The sequence below is a fragment of the Meleagris gallopavo genome, chromosome 10, assembly GCF_905368555.1.
Source record: "Meleagris gallopavo chromosome 10, MGAL_WU_HG_1.1, whole genome shotgun sequence".
Taxonomy (NCBI): Eukaryota; Metazoa; Chordata; class Aves; order Galliformes; family Phasianidae; genus Meleagris; species Meleagris gallopavo.
This window is the reverse complement of record NC_139413.1, coordinates 28,177,561-28,189,205: the sequence shown is the minus strand read 5'-3', so window position 1 is coordinate 28,189,205 and position 11,645 is coordinate 28,177,561. Positions and strand designations below refer to the sequence as shown.

At 52.9% G+C, this 11,645-nt stretch overlaps 2 protein-coding genes across 4 annotated transcripts in view; one reads left to right on the top strand and one right to left on the bottom strand.

The window, feature by feature from the left end:
* Positions 1–179: 179 nt before the first annotated feature.
* On the top strand, positions 180–7,585 carry SLC35D1 (solute carrier family 35 member D1). Of its 2 annotated transcripts, XM_085231538.1 has the most exons (12): positions 180–427; positions 537–570; positions 647–733; positions 836–903; positions 1,008–1,079; positions 1,540–1,608; positions 2,032–2,134; positions 2,519–2,611; positions 4,452–4,519; positions 4,769–4,847; positions 5,634–5,716; positions 6,166–7,585. In XM_085231538.1, the coding sequence occupies exons 1-12, from the start codon at positions 225–227 to the stop codon at positions 6,272–6,274; spliced, it is 1,068 nt and encodes a 355-aa protein (XP_085087664.1). In that variant the 5' UTR covers positions 180–224; the 3' UTR covers positions 6,275–7,585. The 2 variants fall into 2 exon arrangements, with proteins under 2 accessions (XP_085087664.1, XP_085087665.1); XM_085231539.1 differs by lacking the exon at positions 2,519–2,611.
* A 561-nt stretch (positions 7,586–8,146) lies between these two features.
* MIER1 (MIER1 transcriptional regulator) overlaps positions 8,147–11,645 on the bottom strand; it is a 30,995-nt gene continuing 27,496 nt past the window's right edge. For both annotated transcript variants that reach the window (XM_085231146.1, XM_010716023.4), the window contains one exon: positions 8,147–11,210. In XM_085231146.1, the coding sequence (XP_085087272.1) occupies positions 10,885–11,210 (326 nt within the window). In that variant the 3' untranslated portion in view covers positions 8,147–10,884. The remainder of the gene's footprint in view (positions 11,211–11,645) is intronic.

The window sequence follows — 11,645 nt, the reverse complement described above, 5'->3', positions numbered from 1 at the left end:
CCCCGCGCACAGCCACCCCCATTCCCGCCCTTCCTGCTCCTACGCTGCCCGCAGGCCCCGCCCACCGCCGGTAGCCACGCCCCATTCCCCATAGCCACGCCCTCTTCCTCTACAGCCCCGCCCACCTTCGGCAACATACTCCCTCCCATAGTCCCGCCCATCGACAGTAGACACGCCCCTTCCTATAGCCCCGCCCATCCAATAGTAGCCCCGCCCCCGCAGCCATGTCGTCGCAGTTGGCGCGCAGACGCCCGGCGGTCGGGGCCGAGGGGGGAGCCCCCGCGGGAGCCCCCGTGCGCGGCGATGCGGAGCGGGGCATGGCGGCGCCGGGCCTGTCGCTGTGCCTCAAGCTGCTGGCCGCGGCCTTCTACGGCCTCAGCTCCTTCCTCATCGTCGTCGTCAACAAGAGCGTGCTTACCACCTACGGGTACGGCCTGCGGGGCCGCGGAGTTGGGGGGGGGGGACGGCGGCGCTCGGGACCCCGCGGGGCTCCGCGCTCTCCCGGCGCCGCGCTGACCGCCGCTCTGTGCCCGCAGGTTCCCGTCCTCGCTGTGCGTGGGGCTGGGCCAGGTGAGTGTGGCGCCCCCTCGCCCCCCTCCGCCCGCCGCCACCCCCCACCCCCTCACCGCCCCCCGCTCTCTCACAGATGCTGGCCACGGTGGCGGTGCTGCGTGCGGGCAAAGCGCTGCGGCTCCTCAAGTTCCCCGACCTCGACCGGCACGTCCCGCGTCGGGTGAGCTGACCCCTGGCCGTGTGCTGTTGCGTCTCCTATCTCGATAGGAAACGTGGGTGCAGCGCTCTGACCCTCGGCTGGCTCTGTTCGTTCCTTTTCCAGACCTTTCCTCTACCTCTCCTGTACTTCGGGAACCAAATCACGGGGCTCTTCAGCACCAAGAAGTTGAAGTAAGGACGTGGGGCGCTGGGGGTGCGGCTGGGTGCTGCCGTGGGGTGATGGGGGGGATGGAGAGGAGTTCAGGGCACCTCACCCTGCTGAGCCTTCCCCGCAGCCTGCCCATGTTCACCGTGCTGCGGAGGTTCTCCATCCTCTTCACCATGTTTGCCGAAGGAGTTCTGCTCAAGTGAGTTTCCTTGGGGCTCTGGGGTTCGAGGGTTGGGATCCGTTTTCTGGGCTGGGGGTCGTGGCTCCGAGCTGGGCTGGAGGAGAGCGTGGGTGGGAGCAGGAGCCTGGCACGGTTGCACGGGGCAGCAGCACGTTTCCAGCTCTGCTGCCTGCTCCCAGTGTGCCTACAGGGCTGGTGGGGTCCCGTACTTTGCCCCTGCTTGCAGCTTTCACATGGGCTGTACGCAGTCTGGGGGATGGAAGGCACGGTGCTCATCCTGCTGCTGCGTCCCCAAAGGTGCTGGGGCTGGAGAGACCCAGAGCAACAACCACCGCGGACCCCTTGCTGTTGTGGGCAGGGTTGCAGGGCTCCCTAAACGCATGCATTGCATCCCTGCTGCTCCCAGCTGCTTTCCCTCCTGCTATGGGGGCTCTGCGTGTCTGTGGCTGACGAGGTGCCCTCTTTCCTCTCCTTTTAGGAAGAAGTTCTCCTGGGGCGTGCAGATGACGGTGTTTGCGATGATCATCGGCGCCTTCGTGGCTGCCAGGTGAGCTCCCCATTCCCTCACAAGTCGTGACTTTGCTCAGTGCCTGTCGGAGCCCCAGTGCAGCCAGCAGAGCTGCCACACGCTCAGTAAAGTGCAGCATTTGGAGGCCTTGCAGTGTGAAGTCCTATCCGTGCACTCTGAGCCATTCACGGCACGAAGGAGACAGCTGGGGCTCTTTTCTCCTTGCAAGGAGCTGCCAAGCTTCTCCTGGCACACACATCCATGTGTCCCGGCACAGAGGGTGAGCGGGGACCTTTTCCCCTCCAGACATGCTCTGCAGGAGGAAGGAATGTTTTCCAGACTCCAGTCCCTCTCTGCATGATTAACTTTTCCTGACAGCTCACCGACAGACAGGAGCTGGAATAAATCTCCCAAGCGCTGCGCTCAGCGTGGCTGGGAGCTCTCACTGTTTTCCCTCCCCAGCGCTGACTTGGCGTTCGACCTGGAAGGATATATTTTTATCCTCATTAATGATGCCTTAACAGCTGCAAACGGTGCCTACGTGAAGCAGAAGCTGGATTCCAAGGTAGGCTGCCCCTCCTTGTGCTGCTCAGTGGCAGCCCGTGGCCTTGTCACCTCTGCTGTGCCCACAGTCCCACCCCGTGCCACCGTGTCCCTTGCTCAGATGCTGTTGGCTCTCCTGGTCCCAAACTGCCGTGTTTGTCCGTGAAGCCTCACTGTGATGCTCTGCTGTTGGGAGGGAGAATGAGGGGCTGATGGGCAGCACGCTGCCTCACACAGAACCCTTCAGGCAGACCTGGCAGATCACAGAATGGCGTCTGGCTCATGCAGAGCGCTCTGATTCTTGGTCTCCTGGAGCCCCATTCAGCTCCCAGCCCTCAGCAGTGACATGAATGAGGGTTTGTTCCTGCCTGGAGCCTGCTTACACACAGCTGTTTCCTATTTCCAGGAGCTGGGGAAATACGGCCTGCTTTACTACAATGCACTGTTCATGATCCTTCCCACCCTAACTATTGCCTACTTCACTGGAGATGCACAGAAGGTAGGAGCCCTGCCCCAAAAGCACAGTTTGTAGTGACAAAGCGTTGCCTGGAGGAGCACGTTACTGTTCTAATGCACTTCTCTGCAGCTCAGCCTTCTTGCACAGAGCAGCAAATGCTCCAGATGTGAAACCGTGGAGTAGCTCCCTATCCCCAACCTGCACACAGTGCCACGTGGCAGCACAGAGGGCTTTGGGGCCACGCTTTGGGGTAGAGAGGGGAAACTGCCCGGTAGAAAGTAACTGCTCTGCTTGGCTTAAAATGCACAGATGTGCTGTATTTGGGGCATTTTTGCAATGCTGGAGGAATGGGGAAGTGTGAGAGCAATAAGTGAAACCAACTATTACTTAAAACAAAGAAGTTCAGTGTTAATAGTCTAAATGGTTTGTGCAAACGTTGGTCGCTGCAGCAGAGCACACCTTGGGTTGCTTTGGAGCAGTGCTGTTGCCCCTGCATGGTTTGCTCTGCTGCAGCCCTGCATGCCCGTGCTGTTGTGTTACTCCTGCGCTAATTAATGTCTGGTTCCACCTGGGGGGGCTTAATGGCTCATTGCCACGGGGCTGAGCCTCAGTGCCAGCCACTAAGCTAACGGCTAGCGTGGAGCACTGAGTGGAGCTGTAGCTTAGGATAAAGCACTTCTTTATGGACAGAGGCACTGTGCAGCCTCTGTTCAGCTGCACAGAATCTCCTCTTATTGCTTTTTTTTCCCCTCCCTGAATAAACTTCTTTTCCCCGGCTGTGCTCCTGGTGCCGGATGCACAAAGCCACGCTGTTTGGGACCGTGCAGCCATGCACGCTGCAGCTGGGCTGTGGAGGTGCTCGGGGCTGCTGGGTGCCCATACGGCCTCCTGCTGCACGTGGAGATGGGCTGCAGGCCTTCAGCAGCTGCAGCGTAACGGCTTTCTGCCCTGCGGAGAGGAGAAATGTGCCTGCTGACAGCTGTGAGCAGCTTTATGCTGTGCTGCGGGTGCTAATTAAGAAATCTCAGCAGCCACAAGGATTAAAAACAAAGCCTGCAGGGCAGAGGCAGCCCCCGAAGTGGGCAAGGCCCCCGTGGAGCATGCGAGGAGGTGGAGTGCAGCAGGACCAAGCTGGGAACAAGGCGCTGCATGCTGTCACAGGGCACTGCAATGCTTAGGGGACGTGATCACTCCATCGCTTTGTAGGGGCTGCTTTCAGCCCTGCTGTGAAGGCAAGGCTTCTGCCCCCATCTCCGAATCTTGGCGTGGCTGAGCCTGGGGACACCTCTGTCCCCAAGCTGGGCCTCCAGAACTGTGCCCAGTCCCTTACCCAGGTCAGGTTGGGGATCCCCAAGGAGGTGACCCTACAGCCTCAGATCCCTGTGCCCCCACTGCATCCTGGTGCTGAGGCTGCTCTTCCCTGGGTGAGGGCTCTGTACTTCTTGAACAGCACCAGGCTCTTGCCAGCAACCCCCCAGCATGCCCACATCTCCCCATTGCTGCTGCAATCCCTCTGCTACCGTAGCTGGCTTGCTGTCCCCTGGCCCCAGTGTCCAGCAAGTGATGGAGGGCACCCATCTGTACCATGTGGTGCTGGGCCTTGCTGCAGGCTCTGGTCCAGCAGTGGGGTTGCGTACATTGCAGACCCCTCTGAGGCAGAGGCTGCTGTTCCTTGTAGCTTTTGGAGTGCTGCAGGGAGAGCTGGGCAGGTCAGCTGGGGTGAAGGAGGAAGATGATGCATTACTGAGCATCCCACAACATTCATGTTAACTCCCTGCATGAGCTCGCATCCCGTGGGATGAAGGCTGCTGTGCTCTGTAAGCCCATGTCAGGGATTTGGCTCTTGTCTTGCCGCTGTGTTCTGAGCCTCTATTTCTTGCAGGCAATGGAGTACCAGGGCTGGGCAGACATGCTGTTCGTTGTGCAGTTCACGCTGTCCTGCGTGATGGGGTAAGGCTGTGGGGCTGGAATGATGGGGCTGTGGAGGGGGCACCTCCATCCCTCCAATGCTGCCTTCTGGGGGTCTGGGTCATTCTGGGTTGGGAAGAGGACTCTCTATCCTGCTGTCTTTCAGCAGCACCGGTCCTATGGGTAGATGAACATTGTTCCTGTGGTGGATGGGAGTGATTGGATGTGGGTTAGGATGAGGGCTGGGAGCTGAGCTGCAGTGCATCCTGACCGCAGCCATTCTTTCCGCAGGTTTATTTTGATGTACTCCACAGTTCTTTGCACTCAGTATAACTCTGCTCTTACAACTACAATAGTTGGCTGCATTAAGGTAAGCGGCGGTTCCGCTCTCGGGGCGAGCGTTGCAGTAATTAGTGCAGTAATTATTGCTCGTCGCACGCATTAAGCAGCCACTGGTGCGTGGGCTGGCAGAGTGCTGGGGCTGTGCCCAGCGGCGCTGTGCTTTCCAATGCCACGTGGCTGCTGCCCTGAGAGTGTTTGGCTGGGAGGCTGAACTTCCTCCAGTATCATCCCATGGGATTCCCTGCTCTGTGCTGCTGCCGTTCTGAGAAGCCCCGGGGGAAGGGGTGCTGGGGAAGGGAGTGATGTTCAGCGTCACTGGGAGCTGAGTGCTGGGCAGCTGTTGGTGTGCGGGGGTCACCCTGTGCTCGGGGTGCTGCTGGCTGCAGTGTGGAGAGCTGTGGGTTTGCACAGTTCTTGCTGCGTGGCACTGACTTGGCTCGGCCTGGGCAAATGAAGTGCAGAAGTAACTGAGAGCTTCTGGGTCACCTCGTCCCGTGGTGGAACAAGCTGGCTGTAGAAATAGATGATGGGTGCCGCTGTGTGTTATTCTGGGTTTTCTGCCCTGTGTGAGCTGCCCAACCAGCAGTGCTGGCCCCGCACTGAGGGGTCTGCAGCCCTGCCACCTCTATGGGCACCTGGGGCTGCTCAGCATCAGAATCCAGGCCCCCATTAAGCTGTGTCTCCCAGTGGCTCTAAATTGGCCTCCTGTCGTCCAGGGTTACCAGCACTTGTGTATTTCAGACTTCTCTGCACTGCTTTAAGAACTGCAGTGCATGGTTGCCATGTGAAAACTCACATTCTTGTTTCTTTGCAGAATATTTTAATAACCTATATTGGGATGTTTTTTGGAGGAGACTATATTTTTACATGGATGAACTTCATTGGTCTAAATATCAGGTAAGGACATGGAGATTTTAAACTGGAAAGGGTCAATTTAGACTAGATATTAGGAAGAAATTCCTTACTGTGTGGGGTGGTGAGATGGAACAGGCTGCTCAGAGAGGCTGTGGATGCCCCATCCCTGGAGGTGTTCAAGGCCAGGCTGGATGGAGCTGTGAGCCTATAGCAGGGGGTTGGAACTAAATGATCTTAAAGGTCCCTTCCAACCCAAACTATTCCATGATTCTTTAGAGTGTGTCTTTCTGGGCTGCGCTGGGCAGGAGGAACAGCTTGGTGCAGCTTTTGGAAAAGTCTTTCTGCCCTGGAGTGTTTCTGTACTGGGGAGCAGCCCCTTTGCCTCCTGTCCTGCAGCAGGGTGAGGAAGCACGCCCTGCAGCAGCTCAGGAGTGCACTTGGGGTTGTGTTAAAGAAACCCCCCCCCGACACATGTTCTGGCTGTTTTGCAGTATTGCAGGAAGCCTGGTGTATTCCTACATCACCTTCACAGAGGAGCAGCTCAGCAAGCAGGCCGAGGCGGGCAGCAAGATGGATATTAAGGGCAAAAGCTCCGTGTGAGCACGGATTTGAGCTGCTGAATGCACGCTCTGCTGAGCCCAGCGCTGGCAGAGCACAGAGAGGAGTTGGGGTGTCTGCTGCCTAGTGATGGTGATGCTCTTTGATTTGCACAATCCAGATTGCTGCCTTCAAAAAAAATTACGGGAAAGGTGAATGACTGCACATGTAAGCATTAATCTGATTAAGTCTGATTGACTGTGAGGGATTCCTGGCTGCTAAATGACACCGAGGCTTGGCTCGTGCCGGTGGTGCGAGGGATTGAACTGCAGAGGACCCCGGGGCACCTGGAAGTTGTACAGCACGGAGGTGGTGGCTGTGCCAGTCCTGCAGGCTGTCCTCGTGGGGCAGAGGTTGGTGCCCCCAGTGCTGTCACCACGTGCTGCTGCAGGCTGTTGTCTTTGCTTTAACAGACAGGGTTTTAATGCACTGAGCAGCGGGGACTGACTTCTCAAATTGTCTTACATAGCACTTCTTTCTAGGTCTCTCCTTTGACTGTCTTTTGTTGTGTTTTTTTTTTTTTTTTTAACAAAAATTCTCTACAATTTTGGAAGAGAAGAATTTAGTAGAACCACGTGAGGTTTTTGTACACCTTGCTTTGTTCCTGGAAGAGACGTGCTGGCTGTTAAAGCAGCCATGTGCTTCACAGGACCTCCTCTCTGGGGCTGGCGTCGTGAGCAGCTGCACAAAACCTGGCTGTGCTGCTGGCACATGTGCTGCCCTGCTGTCCCCTGGCTGGGACAGGATAACAGCAGCTTCCAGAGCAGAGTCCTGCCATGGATGAAGGCTCAGGCTTTGCAGCAGCTGCAGAGCTTTGCTCTCCGGAGGGTGAAGAGGATGCAGCTCTGGGCAGAGCTGAGCACTGGGACAGATCCTCAGTCCCTGCAAGTCCCTGTCCTCCACCTGCATTTGTAATGTTGCTGTGCTGAGGCATTTGCAGTCAGGATGTCTGTTCTGGTGAGAGCTTTTCTTGTTTATTGTCGAATCTACTGGTTAGATTTCTTGTCCAAACAGTTGAAATATTTTTTAAAAGCTTATTTTGTTTGTAAATGTGCACACTTGGGTGCCAGGTCGGGATGGAATTGCATACACTGGGAAAGCAGAGTTCCTACTGCAGTATTTTCTATGCTATTAATCTACTAAAATGTTTTTCTATACAGAATCTATTTACAAAATGACCAATTTAGTGATTAAAAGGTGACCTTATTTGAATGTAGGGCAGGCTGTGTAGGTCAGTAACAATAGGGGGAAAAATAAAAGGATTTCATGTGCCTCAGTATTTTTGTACTGGCTTCCAATAAAGCAATGAACGTCCTCCTGCCTCGTGTGTGCTTTGTGGGCTGTGTGCTTTGTGGGCTCTGCAGGCTTATCCCCAGCAGGAGGGGGGAGAAAGGGTGAGAGAACTGGGCTTGTTTAGCTTGGAGAAGTGAAGGCTCCAGGTGGACCTCATTGTGGCTTTCCAATACTTGAAGGGAGTGGATAAACAGGAGGGGAGTGGCTGTTAATGAGGAGGGATAGTAATAGGACAAGGGGGAATGGTTTTAAACTGAGATGGGAGGTTTAGGTTGGATATGAGGAGGAAGTTTTTCAGCCAGAGGGTGGTGAGGCACTGGAACAGGTTGCCCAAGGAGGCTGTGGATGCTCCATCCCTGCAGGCATTCAAGGCCAGGCTGGATGTGGCTCTGGGCAGCCTGGGCTGCTGGTTGGTGACCTGCACACAGCAGGGGGTTGGAACTGATGAGCACTGTGGGCCTTTGCAACCCAGGCCGTTCTGTGATTCCGTGGTAAGTCATGTCCCAGCGTGCTGCAGGAAGGCTCTGCCCATCACTGGGCCGCAGCTCCGATGGCACCGCGCAGGAATTGGGGATGCAGACATTATGTTTACAAAAATATTTTAATAAGCTTTCTCAGAATTGCAGACAGGGAACAGGGTTAAGACAAGGGGAAGTACTAACAGTGCAAAATTACTATGTGTGACAAAACGTATAAAAACCAATTGTGAAGTCTGCGTGGCTGTGTCCCTTGTCTTTGACACCGCTTCCACCCTTCAGGCACCCCGTGGAGCTCCGTTCAGTTGCAGTGGCTGCAGCTCAGGCCGCGTGGAGCCCCGACCTGCATGGCATGCTGTGATCTGTGCTCTGTCCCATGCAGCTTGGAATCGAGTTCAGTACCTTCTGGGCTCCACTTGTACTGAATGCTTTCTAAATGAAACCGGTCGCTAAATGTCTAGAATTAATTTAAATAGCCTTAGTAGTGCAATGACTTATCAAGTGATAGTGGCTGCAGGTTGAAGAACGTGAACAAGTATTGCATATAAAACACCAGCATGAACAAAACGTAAATTATAATTAAATATTCTTAAAGTCTAGCTGAGCATTACGTACTTGTTGATTATGGAATGTCTTTTCTATTATCATCAGAAAAAGGTAAGGAAAAACAAAGCAACGTTCCTGAAAATATACACGGTGCTGTATTTCACACACAAGCCTGAGACAATTTATGTACTTATAAACTTACTTATAAACTTTCCTATAAATTTTTGGAAGTATTTCCAACTCGCGAACAAAAATGTGTAACCATAAAATAGAAAATAGGGCTGTAGGAGGAAAGAAGATCTGCAGCCACCCAGAGCCCATCTCCATGGGAAGGCTGCGACACTTTGGGTTTCTGTTACTGAAAGAGATTGCCAAGCCAACAGCAACCTCCTTGGAAGCCCAGCCCTGCTGTGGGATGAGCAGGAACCATCCCCCACCTGTGTGCCTCCCACAACTGCGCCTAATCCCAGGTGGGTGTCTGCTCCACATCACAGCAGCTTACAGCACTGTGCTTCCTCGTGTTGGCAGAGCTGGGCTGCACCCAGAGCTGCAGCTCCTCCCTCACCATGCAGTGAGTGCACGTGGCTGAGGAGCACAGCCCTGTGCAGGTGCTTTTCCAACCGTAGGACCACACGTTTAAAGCTGATATTGTGAAGCCTCATAAACTTATAAGATCGTTTCAGTGAAAACAAGTGCAGGAGGAGACGAGATTATGAATTATACGAACACTTTTTCCTATTTTTCATACAGCAGGATGTGTAGCTGCAGCTTAAAAAAAAAAAACCAAAAAACAAAACTTGAGGTTTTTGTTCCTTTAAGAGAAACACACACTGATATCAAGGATGTTTCTGTGTCATGGATGTAACCCTACATCAACAACCTTAAGCTGGGGCTGGTGGGAAGGTGAGCATCACCCCATGCCACGTGCAGTGGCAGAGCTCCCAGCACCAGAGTTTTTGGTGCCAGTTCCCTCCTTCAGCAGGTGATGTGCTACACCCCAGCTGTACAGCTGCATCTGTTCTGTGCCATGCATTTATACATGGCGGCGCTGCTCCTTCTGAAACATCCACCCCTGGGGGGTCTGAGTGCTCAGAGGCAGCTGCCCCACTGCTGGCACCGCCTCACCCATCCCCTTCTCTCCTCTGACACGGAGGTGAAAATCTCACAGCTGACCTCAGCGACCACGGTGTGGCAAACTGCAGCGTGTGGCTGACAGGAAATTTCTCCGAGCTCAAAATAAAAGGGGAAATGCATAAGGAAAGCAGAAGGACTTGTGCAAGGCGAGCGCCGCGCCTAACAAATCCTTCGCATTGCTCTCACAAAACAAGTAAGAAAAAGCAACTTTTTAAAATCAAAGGACTTCTAACCATTCTTGATGTTCGTGACTTACTGCTTTAGAGAAGACAACACCACGTTGGTGCCTGAGAAGCATTTTTTTTTCTAGGTCAGTTGGTTTGGTTTGGCTTCTTCTTTTTTTTGTGGTTGGTTTTTTTTCTTTTTCTTAGAAAAGACTTCAGCAAAATAAAACGAAGCTGACATCAGACTCAGGATATTAATTCTCTCATAAAAGTTTACCAACTGTACAAGCTAAGAAAATTATACAAGCTTTTGTTTTAAGAAAGGACAGTTTGATCAAGACGTTAAGTACTGTAAAAATCTTTCAAAGGCTACAAAGAAATCTGGAAAAATACAGAATGTATTTCTTTAGCCCAGATAAGAATATGGAAAGACATCATTGATGTCAACAATTTTACATAGACAAACCTGACCTGGTTTATTTACCTTTTAAAACTTCTATATATAAAAATAGTTGTGCTCGTAACTTTCAGGATTCGTGCGGGTTCCTTACCAGCCAGGTGACACGTGCTGCTCTCTGTTAGGAGTCTCTGTGCCCACTCTGTGCATGTCTTGGGATTTGGGATTCGTTTTAACTTCCCCCAACGATCAGAAATTGTAACCAGCCCCTGCTTTGTTCACCTGTGCAACGCTCAGATCAACTTACACCCAATTTCCTGCTGGTTGGAAGCATTTTGACAGAAAATCTCTGATTTGTTTCTCAAATGCTCCTAAGTGCCTCTGTGTTCCCAGAGCTGCAGCTGGCACCTCAGGAACAGAATATTCTGCTGCTGCTTTTCAGCACTGACACAACCAAAGAAGCAGATCTGCGGAGCTGACCAGAAGCTATTAGAAAAATCTCAGCAGTGTTTTATGGAACTGGATTCTGCAAGGTAACCCATCAACCCTGAAAATTTTAGACACCCAAGATTTACTCCAAGGAATAAAATCTGCTCCTATTATTCAGTCATCCAATGTTTCCAGCTCTTCCAGCTTCCCATGGGAGTTTGCTTCTTGGAAGAACTCTGAAGAACCAGGACTCTCTTTACCATTGCTATTAATTCTTCTTCTTTTTAGAGGTCTTTCATTTTTTTCTTCAAAATCATTTTCACTTCTTGAAGTTGAATGAGCAACTTTGGGGTCAAGGGAAAGACTTTCAGTTTCATACCCATTTGTATCCAGATCTGCGTGAGGGGTTTTCTTGCCACCAGTAGGTCCGTTGACGTGCAGTCCTTCTGGTTTTGCTTCATCCTTACTTGCTATCTCTCCCGGTCCATTAGCAGACAGCCCTGTGGTAGAGACACACCATAAGAAAAAAGAACAGAAGCAGCAGCAGCAGAATAAATGCATAGAACAATAAAGCAGAAGCTCACAGAACACAAAGGTCAATACTGGGTTCATGTCCTCTGCCCTTAGAAGCAAGAGCAGCCAAAGCCTTGTCCCAGAAGCCACCCCCACTACAGCTGCAGGTGAATCGTCCCCATCTATGCAGCTACTGGAGCTTCCAGTCTTCCAGCCCAGTTCAACACTGACCTCCTTCCTTGCAACAGCTTTTACCCCGGATCCCTCAGAACACCTGACACCCACTTTTAAGGTTCTTCTCTCTGATAAGTGATGATGCCTTGACCCTTTTCCCACCCCTTTGCTGCCCTACACTGAACTGCGTTCATGGGGCAAGCACTGTGCTTTGAATCTCCTGCACGGAACTCCTCCCCAGGGCAGCA

Coding starts and splice junctions, on each gene's coding strand:
- SLC35D1 (XM_085231538.1), top strand. CDS start 225: ATGTCGTCGCAGTTGGCGCGCAGACGCCCGGCGGTCGGGGCCGAGGGG. Junction 571..646: donor TGTGCGTGGGGCTGGGCCAG/GTGAGTGTGGCG, acceptor GCTCTCTCACAG/ATGCTGGCCACGGTGGCGGT. Junction 1,609..2,031: donor GGCGCCTTCGTGGCTGCCAG/GTGAGCTCCCCA, acceptor TTCCCTCCCCAG/CGCTGACTTGGCGTTCGACC.